This window comes from Dermacentor variabilis, chromosome 8, assembly GCF_050947875.1.
Source record: "Dermacentor variabilis isolate Ectoservices chromosome 8, ASM5094787v1, whole genome shotgun sequence".
Classification (NCBI taxonomy): Eukaryota; Metazoa; Arthropoda; class Arachnida; order Ixodida; family Ixodidae; genus Dermacentor; species Dermacentor variabilis.
The window spans coordinates 84,392,382-84,409,532 of NC_134575.1; the positions used below are offsets into that span (position 1 = coordinate 84,392,382).

At 50.1% G+C, this 17,151-nt stretch overlaps 1 protein-coding gene across 2 annotated transcripts in view; it reads left to right on the forward strand.

The window, feature by feature from the left end:
* The window catches only part of LOC142591148 (uncharacterized), a 106,290-nt gene that overhangs the window by 20,630 nt on the left and 68,509 nt on the right, over positions 1-17,151 (forward strand). For both annotated transcript variants that reach the window (XM_075703522.1, XM_075703523.1), the window contains exon 4: positions 9,282-9,358. In XM_075703522.1, the coding sequence (XP_075559637.1) occupies positions 9,282-9,358 (77 nt within the window). The remainder of the gene's footprint in view (positions 1-9,281; positions 9,359-17,151) is intronic.

Here is a 17,151-nt window from a genome sequence, read left to right on the forward strand (position 1 = left end):
CCTTGAAATATTTATCAATGCAGTATAATAAATTAGTGACAGCAAGGCGCTTAAATACAGTTGACGTTGATTTTCCCTTCGCCGCTCACCGTATTGCCACACCCAATATGCGGCACATAAAGAAAAACGAAGCTCTCACGCACTGCAGAACAGAAGACCAGGCCCCTGCCTAATCGTTTTTCTGTTTGCCCAATTAAAATGTCTGGCCCTGTTTTCCCAGTTCCTGCTGCTTGTGAATCGCGATACAGGTAGAGGTGCTGGGTAAATGTTTGGAACGCGTATCAACAGCCTCACGTCAAGCCCAGGAGGCAGGCACGTACCCAGGTTTTCTATAGGGAGGGGGGTGGGGAGGGGCAGCACCCAAGGTAACTTTTCTATGCAAATTAGGGGGTGTACATTTACTAGTAGAAACGTTAATAATTCCTCCCGTTCGCTATAAAGGCGCGTAATCAGAAATAGAGAAATGAAATAAGGTGTATTTCGCAAGTGCGCCTGTGACATACCTGTATACGTTGCACGGCAAACCAGGAACAGGAGAGAAACCCAGGAAGGAGACAGCCAAGAACAAGTAAACAAACGAAAGCGTAAAATGAAGATTTCTGGTAGAGTTTTTCTAATTAGCCTTCGAAGAGTTATTGAGAAAAATATTTGCGGAGAAATCCCAGTTATTTTGTATGCCTCATTTACTTCTCTACCAAGTTAGGTGCCAAAACCGATTTGTATCGTTATTTGGGAAGTTGCGTAATGAAGCTTGGCCGCCAGTCCCGTACAACCGCGTAGAGTGCTGGACGCTGCAGTTGGAGACGTATTGAGCCCCCGCGGAAGAATATAAAACATTCACGTAAGCAGAGTAGAAAAGCAGCTCCGTCAGGCGGCTTGAATGATAACTGCAGACGCGTCATTCAAAATACCGGGAACCATTCATCACTTCTAGCGGTATTTTCTCAGCTTCCTTTTTAAACAAATAGATTTTCGCACATAAATATATTCCAGAACAACGGTTGAATATGTTAATTTTCGCTTTTCCTTCCCGTTTGGCTGTTTCCTCGGCTCTCTCTCTTTGTAGGTCGCCTAAATTTTCAAGTTCTTGCGTCTCTTTTCTCCCCTTGCCAATTTTACACGGAAAGTGCTGTACAATTAAGGAAAAAAGAGTAGACGAGGTAACTGGTGACATTCATATTTCTTATGGCTTGAACGGTTATTGCAGGGCTTGATTGAAATTTTGAAATTTTGGGGGGATGGCTGTGAAACCTAGGTCCTTGAAAAGAAATCAGTGGGGCCTTTCCAGCGGCAGCATCTTGAGATTGCGAAGAAATCATCGAATGAACAAGATAGGCGAAAACATACCGCCATAGTTTATGTGGGAGAATATAAAGCTCTTTCACGCCCTCAGTTCAGTGGCCTTTTCCTCGACCCGATCAGCGGTCGCTTCGACGCCTCGGCCATAATAATATTGTAACAGTAGCCCGGTGTTGACCGCCGAATAGCTGTTAAGTCTGTGGGGATGCGCGACTCTCACGCGTCTCCCGATACGTTGTTTTCCCGCATAGCTCCCCTCTCCAGTAATCTGGTTTCGCCGCGTGGCCTGGGGCCCGCAGGGGTCGGTGTGGTTCAAACGCAGTACGAGCGATGGCGCGAGTGTTGCGCTTCTAACGACGCCTCACGGCGAGGTTACTTGGGCGCGGAAAGGAAAAGGCGCTTCCTCTTTGGCTCGAGGTCGGCAAGCAGCACGGACGGTCCGTGCGTGTGCCGATCCATGCTTCTGCGAGACCGTCTCTCGAGGGCTTGTTCGAACACGCCACCGTTCGCGTGACCGTACGCGCGAACGATCAGGCGTTGGGATCCAGCATGGGGCGAACATAGTCGTTCGCTATCCGGTCGCGGTGAGTCGGACTTCCGCGATTTGTCGCGCGCGCATCGGCATGTTTTGGGGATAGCAACTCGGGTAGCAGGCATTGATCTATGAAAGGTGCAATAAATGTCCTTGTGATTGTTTTCACTACTGTGTTGTCTTTCGTTTGTCCCAACAGCACGGGTGACAGACCCCACAAGTCTAGAGACTGATTGGGCGGCTCTTTAGGAATGCCGTTGAGGAGGGATGGCGTCGGTGGAGGTGGAGGGGGTTTGCCGCTTCAGTTCGGGTGGAGGGGGGGACGGGCCCCCTCTTGAATACGTGCCTGCCAGGAGGCTTTCCGCGTGTCGAAAGACCTGTTCACCACGCCAGCCGACGCCCACTAGGCCTAAGCAGAGAATTTGGCCCCCCTACTCAGGAAGTCTGCCTGTTGCAACGAGTGTCGAATATATTGCAGACTCAGGCCCTGCAAAGGTGACTTTTAGACTCCTCGATCTCCCGTGAGCTTCCACGGCAACGCCTGCGAGGATGCAGAAGACTGGCTCGAGGAGCGCATATCCAAGTATAATGAGTGCAATGCTGGACAGAAGCTATCCCACGTGTATTTCCCCTCTTGAAGACGGTGCCCGCAAGTTGGTTCGTAAATCGCAAGGGAAACTGGCCAAGATGGAATCAGTTCCAGCGTCAGTTCCTCCATACCTTGAGCAGCACCGAAAAGCGATAGCACGGACAGCATCTTCTCGACTCACGGATTCAAAAGCCGAATGAAACTGTTGCCATGTTCGCTGAGGACATGGCTCGTCTTTGACGTCGTGCAGACTCCGAGATGTCGAAGGCGAAAAAACTAAACGACCTCATTCGCGGTGTAAAGGACCAGCTGTTTGCTGGTCTTGTGCGGAACCCGCCGAACAATGTCAATGTATTTATTGAATAATTGACAGCCATAGATGAGCCATACAATCGACAAAGCTGCCATTAAAACAGCCTATACTCACGCGCGTGCGAGCATCGCACGCCCAATGCGAAGACGTGAGATCGTTCCCTATCTACGGCAAGTTGTTTTTTCGTTCACTTTCAGCGCCATTATTTTATCATTATTTCATTGAATTAGTAAGTACATGTAATTTCTCCTACGTTGTCTTCGATGTCTTTGTTGAATTCTCATGATATGAATAGTAAAAATCGGGCTCCTCGGTTAACCCCGTTTCTTCTTGCCCAACACGAGACAACGCGAAAGTCGCCATCTAGAATTCTTGGTGGCCTCGAAGTGACGACGATGCTCGATGCGATGTTGCCACATGACTGCGATGATATAGGCAAGGACGCTGAAGTTTTTGCTCAACGGGCTGAATAAGCGAGACAATTGGTCGCGTCAGAATCGGCCGACTACGGTACTACGACGCCCGACGTTACAATCTATGGAAACGTTGCGCCACATATCAGCCAAGTGATGAGGTGTGGGTGTGGAGTCAGATCCGTCAGTGAGGGCTTTCATAAAAGCTATTCAGGAGGAATATCGGCCCATACAAGGTTGTGCGATGCCGCAGCAACCTGAACCACCAGGTTATCCATGGCAGTCCTGCTTCCTCCAGGGCTAGGGATCTTCCCCAGAAGTCGTGCACATTGTGCACGTGAAGCCTTAATGTTCGGAATGATGCGCCCACCCCTCGTCTGAAACATCTTCCTGCCATTAGGTGAGCATCTGGACGATGCTAATTCTGCAGGGAGGCAAATTCCGCATTCAATATGCGGGACGCAGGGGAAAACGAAGATCTCGCGCACTGTAGAAGAGAAGAGGAGGTCCCTGCCTAATCATTCATCAGCTGCCTAATTAAAGTATTCTGCCCTATTTTCCCACGTCCTGCGGCTTCTGAATGGTGACAATACGCGCGTTGCTCTTCAGGCTTCCTAACTGTGCGTGGCTTGCTTTGAGTAGAAACCGCTGCGTCCTGTATAGTCTAAGCACGCCGCCGTAATGCATATTGACGTTGCGGTTCTCATTGCTGCTCATCGTGTTCGCACTGCTCTTCGGCAGTCTTTACTATGCGTGGCCTTCCTGCAGACTTATCACAACACAAATAAAATCAACTGCTAGGTGTATTATCCTTTTACTAATGAAACTGTAGTGACGTCACTGCATCCTTTGTGTGCTGCAGTTGCCGTTTACCGGCAACTGTAGCTTCTGTAACGGTGATATTTACCGGCAAACGCATGCGGGGAAAGCTATCTGCTTCGGACTGATCGTACGCGCCGTATCTATCACTTGGTTTTGAAATTGTTTTGTGCCTTTTTTATTGAAATGATCCCTGGGGTGGGTGTCTTGCATGCTTAAATGCAATCGAGATATGAATTTCACGCTCTAATTTGTAGAATGGTCTTCTGTGAACTGTTCTATTGACGGAGACAAAGAAATCGAGACATCCGAGTCGTATACAGGCGTCGTTTTAGAACGGTTTAATGCGAACGCATTATATGACTCATAAACCAGAAAATCAGGCGGCGTGGTCGGAGACAGTACAAATAGACACGTGGTCACAGAGGCGGCTTCGTGACACTGCTCGCTTGTTCCTCGTGGTCTTCTTCCACAGCTGGCTCCGATGCCACTCGTTATGCCAGCGTTCCCATACTGCCTTCCCTCTGCGAAGGGGCTGACGGCAATGCCCCACGGCCAGTCGGTGCGGTAATTTTGGGGAGTTATGTCGTGTTCTTCGATGGACGAACCTCGACTGAGATGACACAAAAAGTCACGCAGTCATATAGAACAGCGTGGGTGGCCGGTCTATATATTGCGCCGCGCGTCGCGGCACTGCCAGACGGTGCGGTGATTTGGTTGAGTTCTGTCGTGCGTTCCCATGAAGGCTTTCCAGTCAGTAGCTGCGCCTGGCTCCTTTGGACGCCCGTGCGAGCACGCGAACGAGGCCGAGGCACGTGATGTGAGAAATGATACAAGGCAGCGTGAAAACAATATCATTACGTTTCGTAAAATGAGGCTTTATTGGGAAGACGCCGCAATGCTTTCGCATTCATCCGTATAGGGATAGCTAAGTGCCCTTGACCTTGAGTGAGTTGCTGAAGATGTGTTCAACCGAGAAAAATAGATTGAGCTGCATAAGGCGCAACGCCAAGGAACGTGCGATATACCAGGAGCTGCACTGACCAAACAGAAGCTGTGTTTAACAGCGACACACGTGGTAGTAACAATAACGCTTCTGGAAGCGCGTACCCAGCCAGCCGGTGTCCCGTGGAACTGTCACTCGAAGCGTTGCTCAAGTGTGAGCAAAAATGGTTTCAATATGTAGAACTGAACTACTGAGCGACTACAGTGAGTGATCTCGTCGTGGTGGCAGCAAATCTTGTCTCTCGTCGGTGTCGCGCATAGGTGCCATGATCGCAAAATCTTTAAGTGGGGTTCAAAGGAGAGAGAGCGAAAGGAAAACCCTGGAGCTGGACCACAGGCCCGTCTGGTTTGCTAAACTACACATGCGTTAAGGCATGAAATGAAAGAAAGCACAGGGAGTGAGGCATTGGCATTCTGAAACTGTGAGACGTGTACTATCGGTAACTGATGGTAACATGGTTCAAGAGTGCTTGTTTCGAAAAATGGAGGAACACCTAGTCGGTTTCACAGCCCCAATAACATCGCGCTGAACGTCATAAGGACGACAAAAACACGATTTTGTTCTGAATTCTCTTCACATAAATGGCGGTCAAGCTCACTTACGTGAGCAAGACTAAATTCAACTGATAATAAGGAAAAAAAGAAAATTCTGCGTGATTGTCAGAGCTTCATTCACAACGTAAACCAGGGTCCCACTTTTTGTTCTCTATGCAACATTTTCTAAATATTCCTAGCTTTTTGTGTAGGATCCGTCTACTTTCTTCTGGTAACAGTAAATTAAATATTTCTTTAAATAGATAAGATTACGCACATCGCTCGAATAGGATAAAGCAGTCCACTGCGAACTCACCCGCCGCGGTTTCTCAGTGGCTATGGTGTTGGGCTGCTGAGCACGAGGTCGCGGGATTGAATCCCGGCCACAGCGGCCGCATTTCGATAGGGGCGAAATGCTAAAACACCCGTGTGCTTAGATTTAGGTGCACGTTAAAGAACTCCAGGTGGTCGAAATTTCCGAAGTCCTCCACTACGGCGCGCCTCATAATCAGAAAGTGGTTCTAGCATGTGAAACCCCATCATTTCCACTGCGAACTCATTAGTACTAGCATGGCGCTCTTTGGCCATACCTGGCCCTTGCGCCATTAAACATCAAACATTTGTTAATTCAATAGACCAAAGCGGTAAATTAAGCCGCTTGTTTTCTTGTGTTATGTATTTCCAAAAATAACTAAGGTACAGTCTAGCACGCGTACTACATTTAACAAGACCAGGATTTAGAAACCGAAAAGTAAATCGCCACATGGATTACACTTTATGTGAAACTGCCAGGAAGAGTTAGTAGAGAGCAAGGACAGCACTTAGTTGCTTCGATGAATATGTCCGGCGTACCAAAATGAAATATGCGCTTATATCGTAATTTAATAATCAGTGACTCTATCTCCAGCTGCTGCGGAAACTGTCTCTCAGCCGCAAGCCAATTAATTCCTTTGTCAAATATATAACGAAGTCTCTAGAACACTGCATATGCATGAGGCAAAATGAGAAAGCCGAGGTAATCACATTCGCAATGCCCGCAACGAATCAGGAAATTTCCTTTGATCCCCATAATAATTTTCTACTATGCAAGCGTCAAAGCTAGGCAGTAATCAATTCCTAGTACAAAATGACCACAGAAAGATCCGCTTCAAGAAAGGCTCTGCGAAGGCGAAAAATTAGTCCTTGTGGTTTTCTGCGCAGCCGTTTTTTAAGCATGAAAACTTCATTCAGAAGATTTAGCATTTAGCAATTATTCGCAGTACAAAAATGACACAAATATCTAAAGATTAGGCTAAGCAGCTGATAGCAGAAACGACACGAGTTATACCGTTAGCACAGGTGGACGCTATCTCCGATGACTGAAAGGTTTTTTTACGTAGGAAAATGAAGTGGTGTTCGGACACACTTGAAGGATATGACGTAATGCTTATCTTGTGTTGTTGCGTATCTGTCAGCAAGAAAAGCAGCGGTCCAATAAAACCTTGTTGAGCACCTCGCCCACAATAGTAAAACAAAAATAATAAAGGTGCAGGCAGTACGCAGTTGCCAAAACCTGGTAGGTTTGGGATAGCCGACCTTACAATAAACTGCAGCGTGAAACTCATAACAAAATTATCGTAAGAATTCTCAGTGCTTTGATATTGCTACGGAACAGTATTTGCGATGACAAAAGAGGCGAGCAGGGTGAAGACGACGACGACGATTAGAGGCTAGCGCGGGCTGTTGCCTCTTGACCAAGTGCGGCGTATTGCCTTGTAAATATACTTGTATATAGCTCTTCGTCGGCGTCTTTCTACGTAACAATATGCGTCCACAGCAGTGCAAACAGTAGCATGACTTCATACAAACTTTACTTGAGTCCTGAGGGATGGAGATCTTGGGGAGCCAAAGCCGAAGGCTCCAAAGCTGAAATCAAGTCGGTGGCTCCGTCCACGATGGGACCGGGAGATGAAGTCCCACCGCAATGTCGCGGGCCTTCTGGACAGCCTGAAAGTGAATGTGGAGATTGCTGCTCTTGAGGGATTCCTGCCATTGTTATTTCGTGATGGGTGGAGAGGCATAAAGGGCTGGGCAGAGCCACAGCATGTTTTCAAGAGAGCATGAGTGATGACCACATTTGGGACACGACTGTGAGTGGTCAGGATCTATCTTGTTAACGGACCGAGGAGTGGGATACGAACGGGTTCGCGGAATTCTGAGAGTGCTAGCCTGAGGTTTGTTCAATTCGGGGTGAGGTAGTGGAAATGTCCTCCTGCTGAGTGGATAATGGGAAACAATTTCGTGGAAAATTTATAATGAATCTTTGTGGATTTTGACCTCGTTCCAAGCCTGGCTATCTGCGACAGCGTGGTACGTGAAATCGCGCCCTCTGCGGTGGGCCTGTTCGTTAGGATCACATCCAAGCGGGTTAAGTGAGCTATCTAGGTGGCCTGGCAACCACGAGATGTGGTATCCTCCGTCGCTGCTCTCCCTAGTTTTTTGAAGTGTTTTGTTCCAAATGCTGATCGCCTGTACAGACACGAGGGCCGACGAGACGGATTTAACCACCGTGCGCGAGTCCGAGAAGAGCATAGCGGGAACTTTTGAGCTGTGAAAAGCCAGAGCGACCGGCGGTTTCTCCGCCACATCGGCCTACTGCGTGTAAGCAGAGGCTGCATTGACCAGGTTGCCCACCGCGTCTACCACCGAGACAGCGAACCCACTATCATATCTGGCAGCGTCGACAAAGAGGGCATCTAGTTTCTGCTGATTTATTTTTTTAAGGATGGACTTGGCTCACGGAAATCTTCTACCCTCGTTATTGACTGCGTGGATGTTTCGCGGGACGGGGTCAACCGTGATGCGAGGTCTGGTTTCCCGTGTCAAGCTAACTTTGGTCGCCGGCTCATATATGGATTGGATTCCTGCTTCTTCTAAAATCGTGATCCCTGGCTTAGTGGATGATAGTCTCATTATTTGAGCCTCCGTGTGAGCTTCTATTAGCTCATCGATGGTGTTATGGAGTCCTAGCTCCAGCATTTCCTCAGTGCTTGTGGACTGCGGAAATCCGAGCACGCGCTTGAGGCCCGTTCTGATTAGGAAGTCGAGCTTGACCTTTACTGTTTTACCCCAATTAAGCTACGACGCGATGTACATAAGATGACTCAGGAGGAATGCCTGATATGTTCTGAGCAAATTGTCTTCTTTGAGATCGCCTCTTCGATTTGAGGCGTGGGCTACAAGTCTTAGCAGTTCTTTTTCTTTATTTGAGGTATAACGAGGGGATTGCTTGCATTGGCACTGCATCGACTGCTGCTGAATATTATTTGCTTAGATGGTATCTTACAAACGCCTTTTCAATGGAGCGCTTGTAGTGAAGTGTTTTTCGATGAATGTTGCAGCAAACGAGTATCATAGTGTTTTCAAGGTGAATGCAGTATACTACAGATGAAATAAAAATTTGTCAGAGAGAAATTAAATTCTGGGGTTGTACGCGCGAAAACTACGACATGACTACGAGGTATGCCGCAGTGTGGGACTCCGGGTTAATTCTCACCACCTGGGGTTCTTTAACATACACCACAATGCAGGGAACACGGACGTTTTTGCCTTCCCCCTCAGCGAAATGCGGCCTCACTGGCCGGGATTCAATCCCGCGCTCTCGCGCTCAGTACTGCCATGCCATTTTCGCAGAAATAAGTATTTTATGTTAGTATTATGGTTTTCAGCAAACGCGCAATAAGTAGTACTGATTTAAGAGTTTAACATACAAACCACTTATTTTTCTTGTCGCTGAAGATCCTGCTAAGAGGAAGCCCAAACGACCGAGTTTCCAGTTCCCACCTGGAACCCACATTCCTGGAGGCACTTTAAAGGTGCGTTTTCTTAGCTCTAGGATTTGTGTACCAGGCTAATTCACAGCATGGTACGGTGTGAATAGATTTCTGTCTATATAAGTCCTGAAACATTCATTTCATGATAATGCCCAAAAACTTGTAGAGAAGGTGGTAAAACGAACTCTAAATATTTCAATAATACTGACACATGTACTTATCTTTATCGGGCCACCACATTTCGCCGCCTAACAAATGTTATCGCACAGCGCGGGACGCGCCTGCATTTATCCGAAGTTTCTGGAAAGATATGGATGCTTCTATTCGCTGTCTGTTGTCGCCGAACCTTGTGTTATCTGATTTTATCGCGTGACTCGAATGGTGTAGAACTTTGTGGAAGGCATGCGGGTCCCGACGATTAGTCTGGAACATTCGTCGACTGCTGTATAAAAGCCGACGCGCTTGACCCGCTGATCAGATTTTCGACGATCGCCGACCGTGTTCGCCGCTATCATTGTGCTATAAGGGTAGTAGTAGTAGTATTTGGGGTTTTACGTGCCAAAACCACTTTCTGATTTTGAGGCACGTCGTAGTGGGGGACCCCGGAAATTTTGACCACCTGGGGTTCCTTAACGTGCACCTAAATCTAAGCACACGGGTGTTTTCGCATTTCGCCCCCATCGAAATGCGGCCGCCGTGGCCGGGATTCGATCCCGCGACCTCGTGCTCAGCAGCCCAACACCATAGCCACTGAGCAACCAAGGCGGGTTTGCTATAAGGGTAGCCTGTTTTTGTGGGCACAGGATCCCCCAATAAAAGTTGGTTTTGTCTTTCACAGTATTTGCTACTCTGTTCTTCAACGTCACCACCACGTGACATCTGGTGGAGGTGCTTTTCGTTCATGTACCGGACGCCCCCGACAAGCCGTGATCCAAGCCCGGACCGCAAAGTGAACACCAACGTAGTCCCGGAGCATCGAGCAAGCCGCCGTCTTCAACAGCTGCCCCTGGAGCACGGACTTCTACCTGATAAGACCAAGAAGATTGTGGACAAGGCAACCCCAATGGAAGCCCCAGCGTCCCCCATCGTGCTGCAGCAGCCCAGGGAACCTCCGATGTTCCGCGGATCAACATTCGAGGACCCGGAAATCTGGCTCGAGACGTATGAGAGGGTCGCTACGTTTAACAGTTGGGACAGCGACGACAAGCTGCGGCATGTCTATTCCGCACTGGAAGACGCCGCCAGGACCTGGTTCGAGAATCGAGAAGCCACCTTAACGACGTGGGACCTGTTCCGAAGCGGCTTCTTGCAAACGTTTACAAGCGTCGTGAGAAAAGAGCGAGCCCAAGCACTACTAGAAACCAGAGTGCAGCTGCCAAACGAGACGATCGCGATCTTCACGGAGGAGATGGCCTGTCTTTTCCGGCACGCCGACCCGGAAATGTCAGAGGAGAAAAAAGTCCGCTTCATGATGCGGGGCGTCAAGCAAGAACTTTTCGCAAGACTGATTCGTAACCCGCCGAAGACCGTAGCTGAGTTTTCAGCAGAGGCATCGACGACGGAGAAAATTCTGGAGATGCGCACCCGGAAATATAACCGCCAGGGGCTCCTGCCGCAGTACGCCATCCAAGGACTGGATTCCGGCGAACTTCAGGAGACCATCAGGGCCATTGTGCGCGAAGAACTGAGCAAGGTCCTGCCTTCGTCGCAGCCCCAAGTGGCTTCGATCGCCGACATCGTGAAAGAAGAGGTGCACCGATCGCTTGGAGTTCCCGAGCTGCAACCACAATTACCGCAGCCCCAGCCAGAAGCGATGACATACGCCGCCGTCGCACGCCGTCAAGGTCCCCCTCCGCGACCTCGCCAGGGCCCTGCAACGACGCGATTCCGTCGTCCGCACCACCACCGCCTCCAGCATGCCCCCCCGTCGCCCAGCGCACCTACGCGAGGAAGACGGACATTTGGCGAGCCCCCGACCACCGCCCGCTCTGCTATCATTACGGAGAAGCCGGCCATGTGTATCGCCGATGCCCACACCGGGAGATGGGACTGCGAGGTTTCGCCGTCAACGCTCCGCGCCCGCAGCAAGGTGAACGCCCTCGCGATATCGCCGACTACCTCGCCGCTACTCAGTGGAGCTCTCGACGACCGTCGCGTTCGCCATCACCAGGCCCCTACCTCTCGCCGCAGCGCAGACCATACACTGGCGCAGCCCGGGGCCGGTCAGCGAGCCCATATCCGGAAAACTAAAAGCAGCAACCGATGGAGGTGCGGTTGCTGTTCGTCGAACTGACGAAGATCCTCCGCCGCCGACGAAGACGACAAAGAAACCATCTCGACGACCTAATGACGACACGCCGCCGTCCCGATGAAATCAGGAAGCCAAGACTACACCGACGAAAGGCGGCTTGACGACGCGACGTTCCAGCTTCAGTTCAACACGACGCAGCCGTGATTCGACGCCAAGACCCAACTGCAATGCCAGACAAAGAACCACCGACCTCGACGTACTTCTCGACGGCCACGCAGTCACTGCCTTAGTCGACACAGGGGCCGATTACTCCGTAATGAGTGGACACATCGCCGCCCAGTTGAAGAAGGTTAAGACTGCATGGGAGGGCCTTCAAATTCGGACCGCTGGAGGACACCTCATTACGCCGACTGGAATCTGCACGGCAAGAATAACCGTTCATGACCGGACTTACCCTGCCACCTTCGTTATCCTCCAAAAGTATTCACGAGACGTCATTCTCGGCATGGACTTCCTGAACCATCACGGCGCAATCATAGACCTGAAGTCAAAATCGATAACGCTGTCGGAAGGTCAAGCGATACCGCCGGAGAGATTTCTAAGTCACCACACCTTGAGTGTTCTCGAAGATCAAGTGAGCATCCCGCCTCGCTAGAGCATTGTTATTTCGGTCGGAACCGAAATACCCGCTGACGTAGAAGGCGTCACCGAAGGCGACCAACGTCTACTGATAGACCGTGAAATTTGCGTCGCAAGAGGGATCGCTCGACCGCATGGAGGGAAAACTGAAGTGTTGCTGACAAACTTCAGCCAAGAGTTCAAGCACATCAACAAGGGCACGACGATCGCGTACATCGAGGAAATTCTGGAAACTAGTAATGCGTTTGTCCTCTCGGATTCCGCCGCATCTATCCGGACGGCGATGGTTCCCGAACCAGACTACGACATTAATCCAAGTCTCCCCGTGGTTAAGCAACAGCAGCTCGGAAGTCTGCTCCGACGATACAAAGGCTGCTTTTCGACGTCATCGAGGATTCGACGAACACCAGTCGCCAAGCATCGCATAATCACCGAGGAGTGCGCTCTACCTCTCCGCCACAGCCCTTACCGAGTTTCGCCGCGAGAACGTGCAGCTATAAGAAAACAAGTCAACGAAATGCTGCGCAACGACATCATCCAGCCGTCAAAAAGTGCGTGGGCATCCCCTGTTTTCCTGGTAAAGAAAAAGGACGGAACCCTACGTTTCTGCGTCGATTATCGTCGTCCGAACAAGATCACGAAGAAGGACGTATACCCCCTCCCACGAATAGACGACGGATTGGATCGGCTCTGCAACGCTAAAAACTTCTCGTCGATGGACCTCAAGTCTGGCTATTGGCAAATAGAAGTCGACGAAAGAGATCGCGAAAAGACGGCCTTCATCACCCCAGACGGCCTCTACGAGTTCAAGGTTATGCCATTCGAACTGTGCTCGGCGCCTGCAACGTTCCAGCGGGTCATGGACACGGTGTTAGCAGGACTGAAGTGGCAGACCTGTCTCGTTTATTTGGATGACGTCGTTGTCTTCGCTGGAAATCTCGACGATCACCTCAGGCGGCTTGCGACAGTACTAGAAGCCATCAAGTCGTCAGGGCTTACTCTGAAGCCGCAAAAATGCCGCTTCGCTTACGATGAGCTTCTGTTCCTAGACCACGTAATCAGCAAATCTGGTGTCCATTCAGACCCGCAAAAGACCTGCCACCACACAGTTCCCGCAACCCATCAACAAGAAGGCAGTGCGTAGATTCCTTGGCATGTGTGCTTACTACAGGCGCTTTCTCAAGAACTTTTCACGCATCACCGAGCCTTTGACACGTCTAACTAAATGTGATGTTGAGTTCAAGTGGGAAACGCCGCAGGCCGACGCATTTGAAGAACTCAAACGACGCATGCAGTCGCCGCCGGTACTTGCGCACTTCGACGAGTACGCCGATACAGAAATCCATACTGACGCCAGTAGCCTAGGCCTCGGTGCCGTTCTAGTCCAGAGAAGAAACGGAGTCGAACAGGTGATAGCTTACGCTAGCCGGTCGCTATCAAAAGCAGAAGGCAACTATTCTACGACCGAAAAGGAATGCCTCGCCATCGTTTGGGCTACAGCTAAATTTCGCCCTTATCTTTATGGCAGGCCATTCAAAGTCGTCAGTGACCATCACGCATTGTGTTGGCTAGCGAATATAAAGGATCCTTTAGGACGACTGGCGCGGTGGAGCCTCAGACTACAAGAATACGGCATCACTGTAACCTACAAGTCCGGACGAAAACACTCCGATGCCGATTGCCTACCACGCGCACCCATTGACCCGCCGCCGCAAGATGACGAGAATGACGACGCCTTCGTTGGAATTATAAGCGCGGAGGACTTCGCTGAACACCAACGGGCAGACCCGGAGCTAAAAGGCCTCGTCGAATATTTGGAAGGGCACACCGACGTTGTCCCCAGGGCATTTAGGCGCGGATTATCTTCCTTTACGCTTCAAAACAATCTACTCGTGAAGAAGAACTTCTCACCAGTCCGCGCCAATTACCTTCTTGTTGTCCCGTCAGGACTTCGTCCAGAGGTATTGCATGCCCTACATGACGATCCGACCGCTGGACACCTCGGATTTTCCCGGACACTATCGAGGATACAAGAAAAGTATTATTGGCCGCACCTGACCGCTGACGTCGCCCGTTATGTCAGAACTTGCCGAGACTGTCAGCGACGCAAGACACCGCCGACAAGGCCAGCCGGATTACTACAGCGAATCGAGCATCCTTGCCGACCATTCCAGCAGATCGGGATGGACATGCTGGGACCCTTTCCGACGTCAATAACCGGAAATAAGTGGGTCGTCGTGGCGACGGACTACCCCACCCGCTTCGCTGAAACAAAAGCACTGCCGAAAGGTAGCGCAGCCGAAGTGGCGAAATTCTTTGTCGAAAACATCCTGCTGCGACATGGCGCCCCGGAAGTCCTCATCACCGACAGAGGAACGGCCTTCACAGCGGAGCTCACCCAAGCCATTCTGAAATACAGTCAGACAAGGCACAGGAGGACAACAGCCTACCACCCGCAGATGAATGGTCTTACGGAGCGGCTGAATAAGACCCTCGTCGACATGCTAGCGATGTACGTCGACGTCGAACACAAGGCCTGGGATGCCGTCCTGCCGTACGTAACATTCGCTTACAACACGGCGATGCAAGAAATAACACAGATCACGCCGTTTAAGCTGGTTTACGGCAGGATCCCGACGACGACGCTTGACGCCATGCTGCCCCACGTAACTGGCGAAGAGAATGTTGACGTCGCTAGCTATCTCCAGTGCGCCGAAGAAGCCCGACAGCTTTCAAGAATAAGAATATTCAAGAATATTTACAACTTCACTGTGAAATTGCGAAAAGGGTATGAAACTCGACGTAATGTTATAGCTGTCTTAGCGGTTAGTTTTGCTTTAGTTTTTGGGGAGATATTTTCTATAAAGGAAGAGTTACAGGTGTTTTCTGTAACCATACGCCCTCCGAAGACGGCCATGTATTGACGGCAGACGGGACCTCTGTAACGTTTTGAACTTCACTGGGAACTAATTCATTATGACAAGTAAATGATAGAGTCATTTTAGCGGCTAATTGCAGTATGTTTTTTACTCGATGCCTACATTAGATTGAGTATTCTGTTTCCATCCAGAGTATTTGCGAGAAACTGAAGACGAAAACCTGGGGGGGGGCAGGTGGCGTCTGACGCGGACGCCGGAGGAGAAGGCTCGAGTTTTGTGTCGACACACGGAGACGAGCATGAGAAGAGGTTCGTTGTAAAATTTCGTTATAGCGCACGCGCTGCAGCACACTCACGGTTGAACTTTTAGCAAAACGCGATCGACGCCTCACTGCTTTCCTCCGAAAAGTCACGATCTGGCCTGGAATAATGATCAAAACTAAGGACCTCAGACGATCAGAAAGGCTTTGGAGCGCCGGTATGCCTGTCGTATAATACCAGCCCATGAAAGTTACGAAGATATTCATATCAAGAATTTCATTTTTCATATAGGACTGGAGGCACAAACGTATTGACAGTATATTATATTTTCTAAAATACAAAATAAACTCAGCCAATAGGTGTTAGGTACTAGTATAAAACAACTCAATATTGCCTAATACCTTGAACCACTAGGCATGTACTCATGATGCCGTCTGGTGGTTGGATTATCGTCATTCCGTCTTTATCACCCAACTATGGTCATGCCGTCGTCTCATCATGTCATTGTCGTCATACCGTCATGAAAATGAATTGTCACACTGCTGTCGTGATGACGTCGTCGTCGGTTCGTCGTGGTCATTCCAGCTCGTCATCAGATTTTCGTCATGCAGTCGCCGTCATACAATTGTCGTCATGCTGTCGACGTTGCGCTCTCGTTTTACTATCGTCATCTTTTCAGTAACGTCATGTCGTCGTTGTCCTACCGCCTTCGTTGTTCCATCGACGTCAATTCTTCGTAATTGTATCATATTGCCACGACTGTGACACAACTGACAGCCCCTCGCTGCAATTCCGTGTAACATGCAAGGCATGTTGGGTTGCTCCCAGAAGAATAGAACGACGAAGGTGCCAGTACATCTTCATAAAAAAGATCTATAGCGTCGAGAGAAGTCTTTTGTGGTTTTGTATGTGACAAACTGGCGGAGGTGCTGGGTACGGGTCTATGTACTCTGACTCCCAGAAACTGGAAACGGACAGCCTACGCAAAAGCCGACGGCTTCAAAGACTGCCTCCGGAATACGGCCTGCAAGATCTGGCGAGGATGTCCACCACAACCGCAAGCCAGACACAGGAGACATGCGGTACGGGACACCTCCTGCGTCGATGACTGAGACGCCATGCTGGCCGCGGCGGTTCCATGGTGAGCCTTTGAGGACGTGGAAGATTGGCTCGATGACTTCGATCGTGTGGCCGGCGTCAAGTATAGGGATGAAGAGAAAAAGATAAGGAACGTGTACTTCGCCCTAGAGGACTCTGGCCGAACATGGTTCGCTAACCATGAGCCATCATCACCACCTGGCAAGAATTTCAACGGCAGATGCGCGCTACGTACAGCAGTCCCGCAAGGAAAGAGCGAGCTGAGCAAGCCCTTCAGAGTAGGGTGCAAAATCCGAATGAAAGCGTAGCCATGTTTGTAGAGGACATGTCGCGGCTTTTCAAGTGTGCTGACCCTGGCATGACAGAAGCGACGAAGGTCCGCCTGCTGGTGGGTGCAGTGAAAGAATCTGTTTGCTGGATTGATGCGAAGGCCTCCAGCTACAGTAGCTGAGTTCGTCAGTGAGGCGGTGACAACGGAGGAAGCCCGTCAACAACGCTCCTCGGTCTACGATCCCAAAATCAGCCCGGCATCAGCATATTCTCTCTCATTGCCCTGTGAAACCAATGCGCTTCGAGAGCTTGTGGGTAGTGTCGTGCGTGGGGAATCGCCTACAGGGAATGCCGAATTCAGCAGACCGTAACATCCCTCACAGATATCGTTCGCGAAGAAGTCCGCCAGGCGGCACAGCCACTCATGCAAGCCAGACC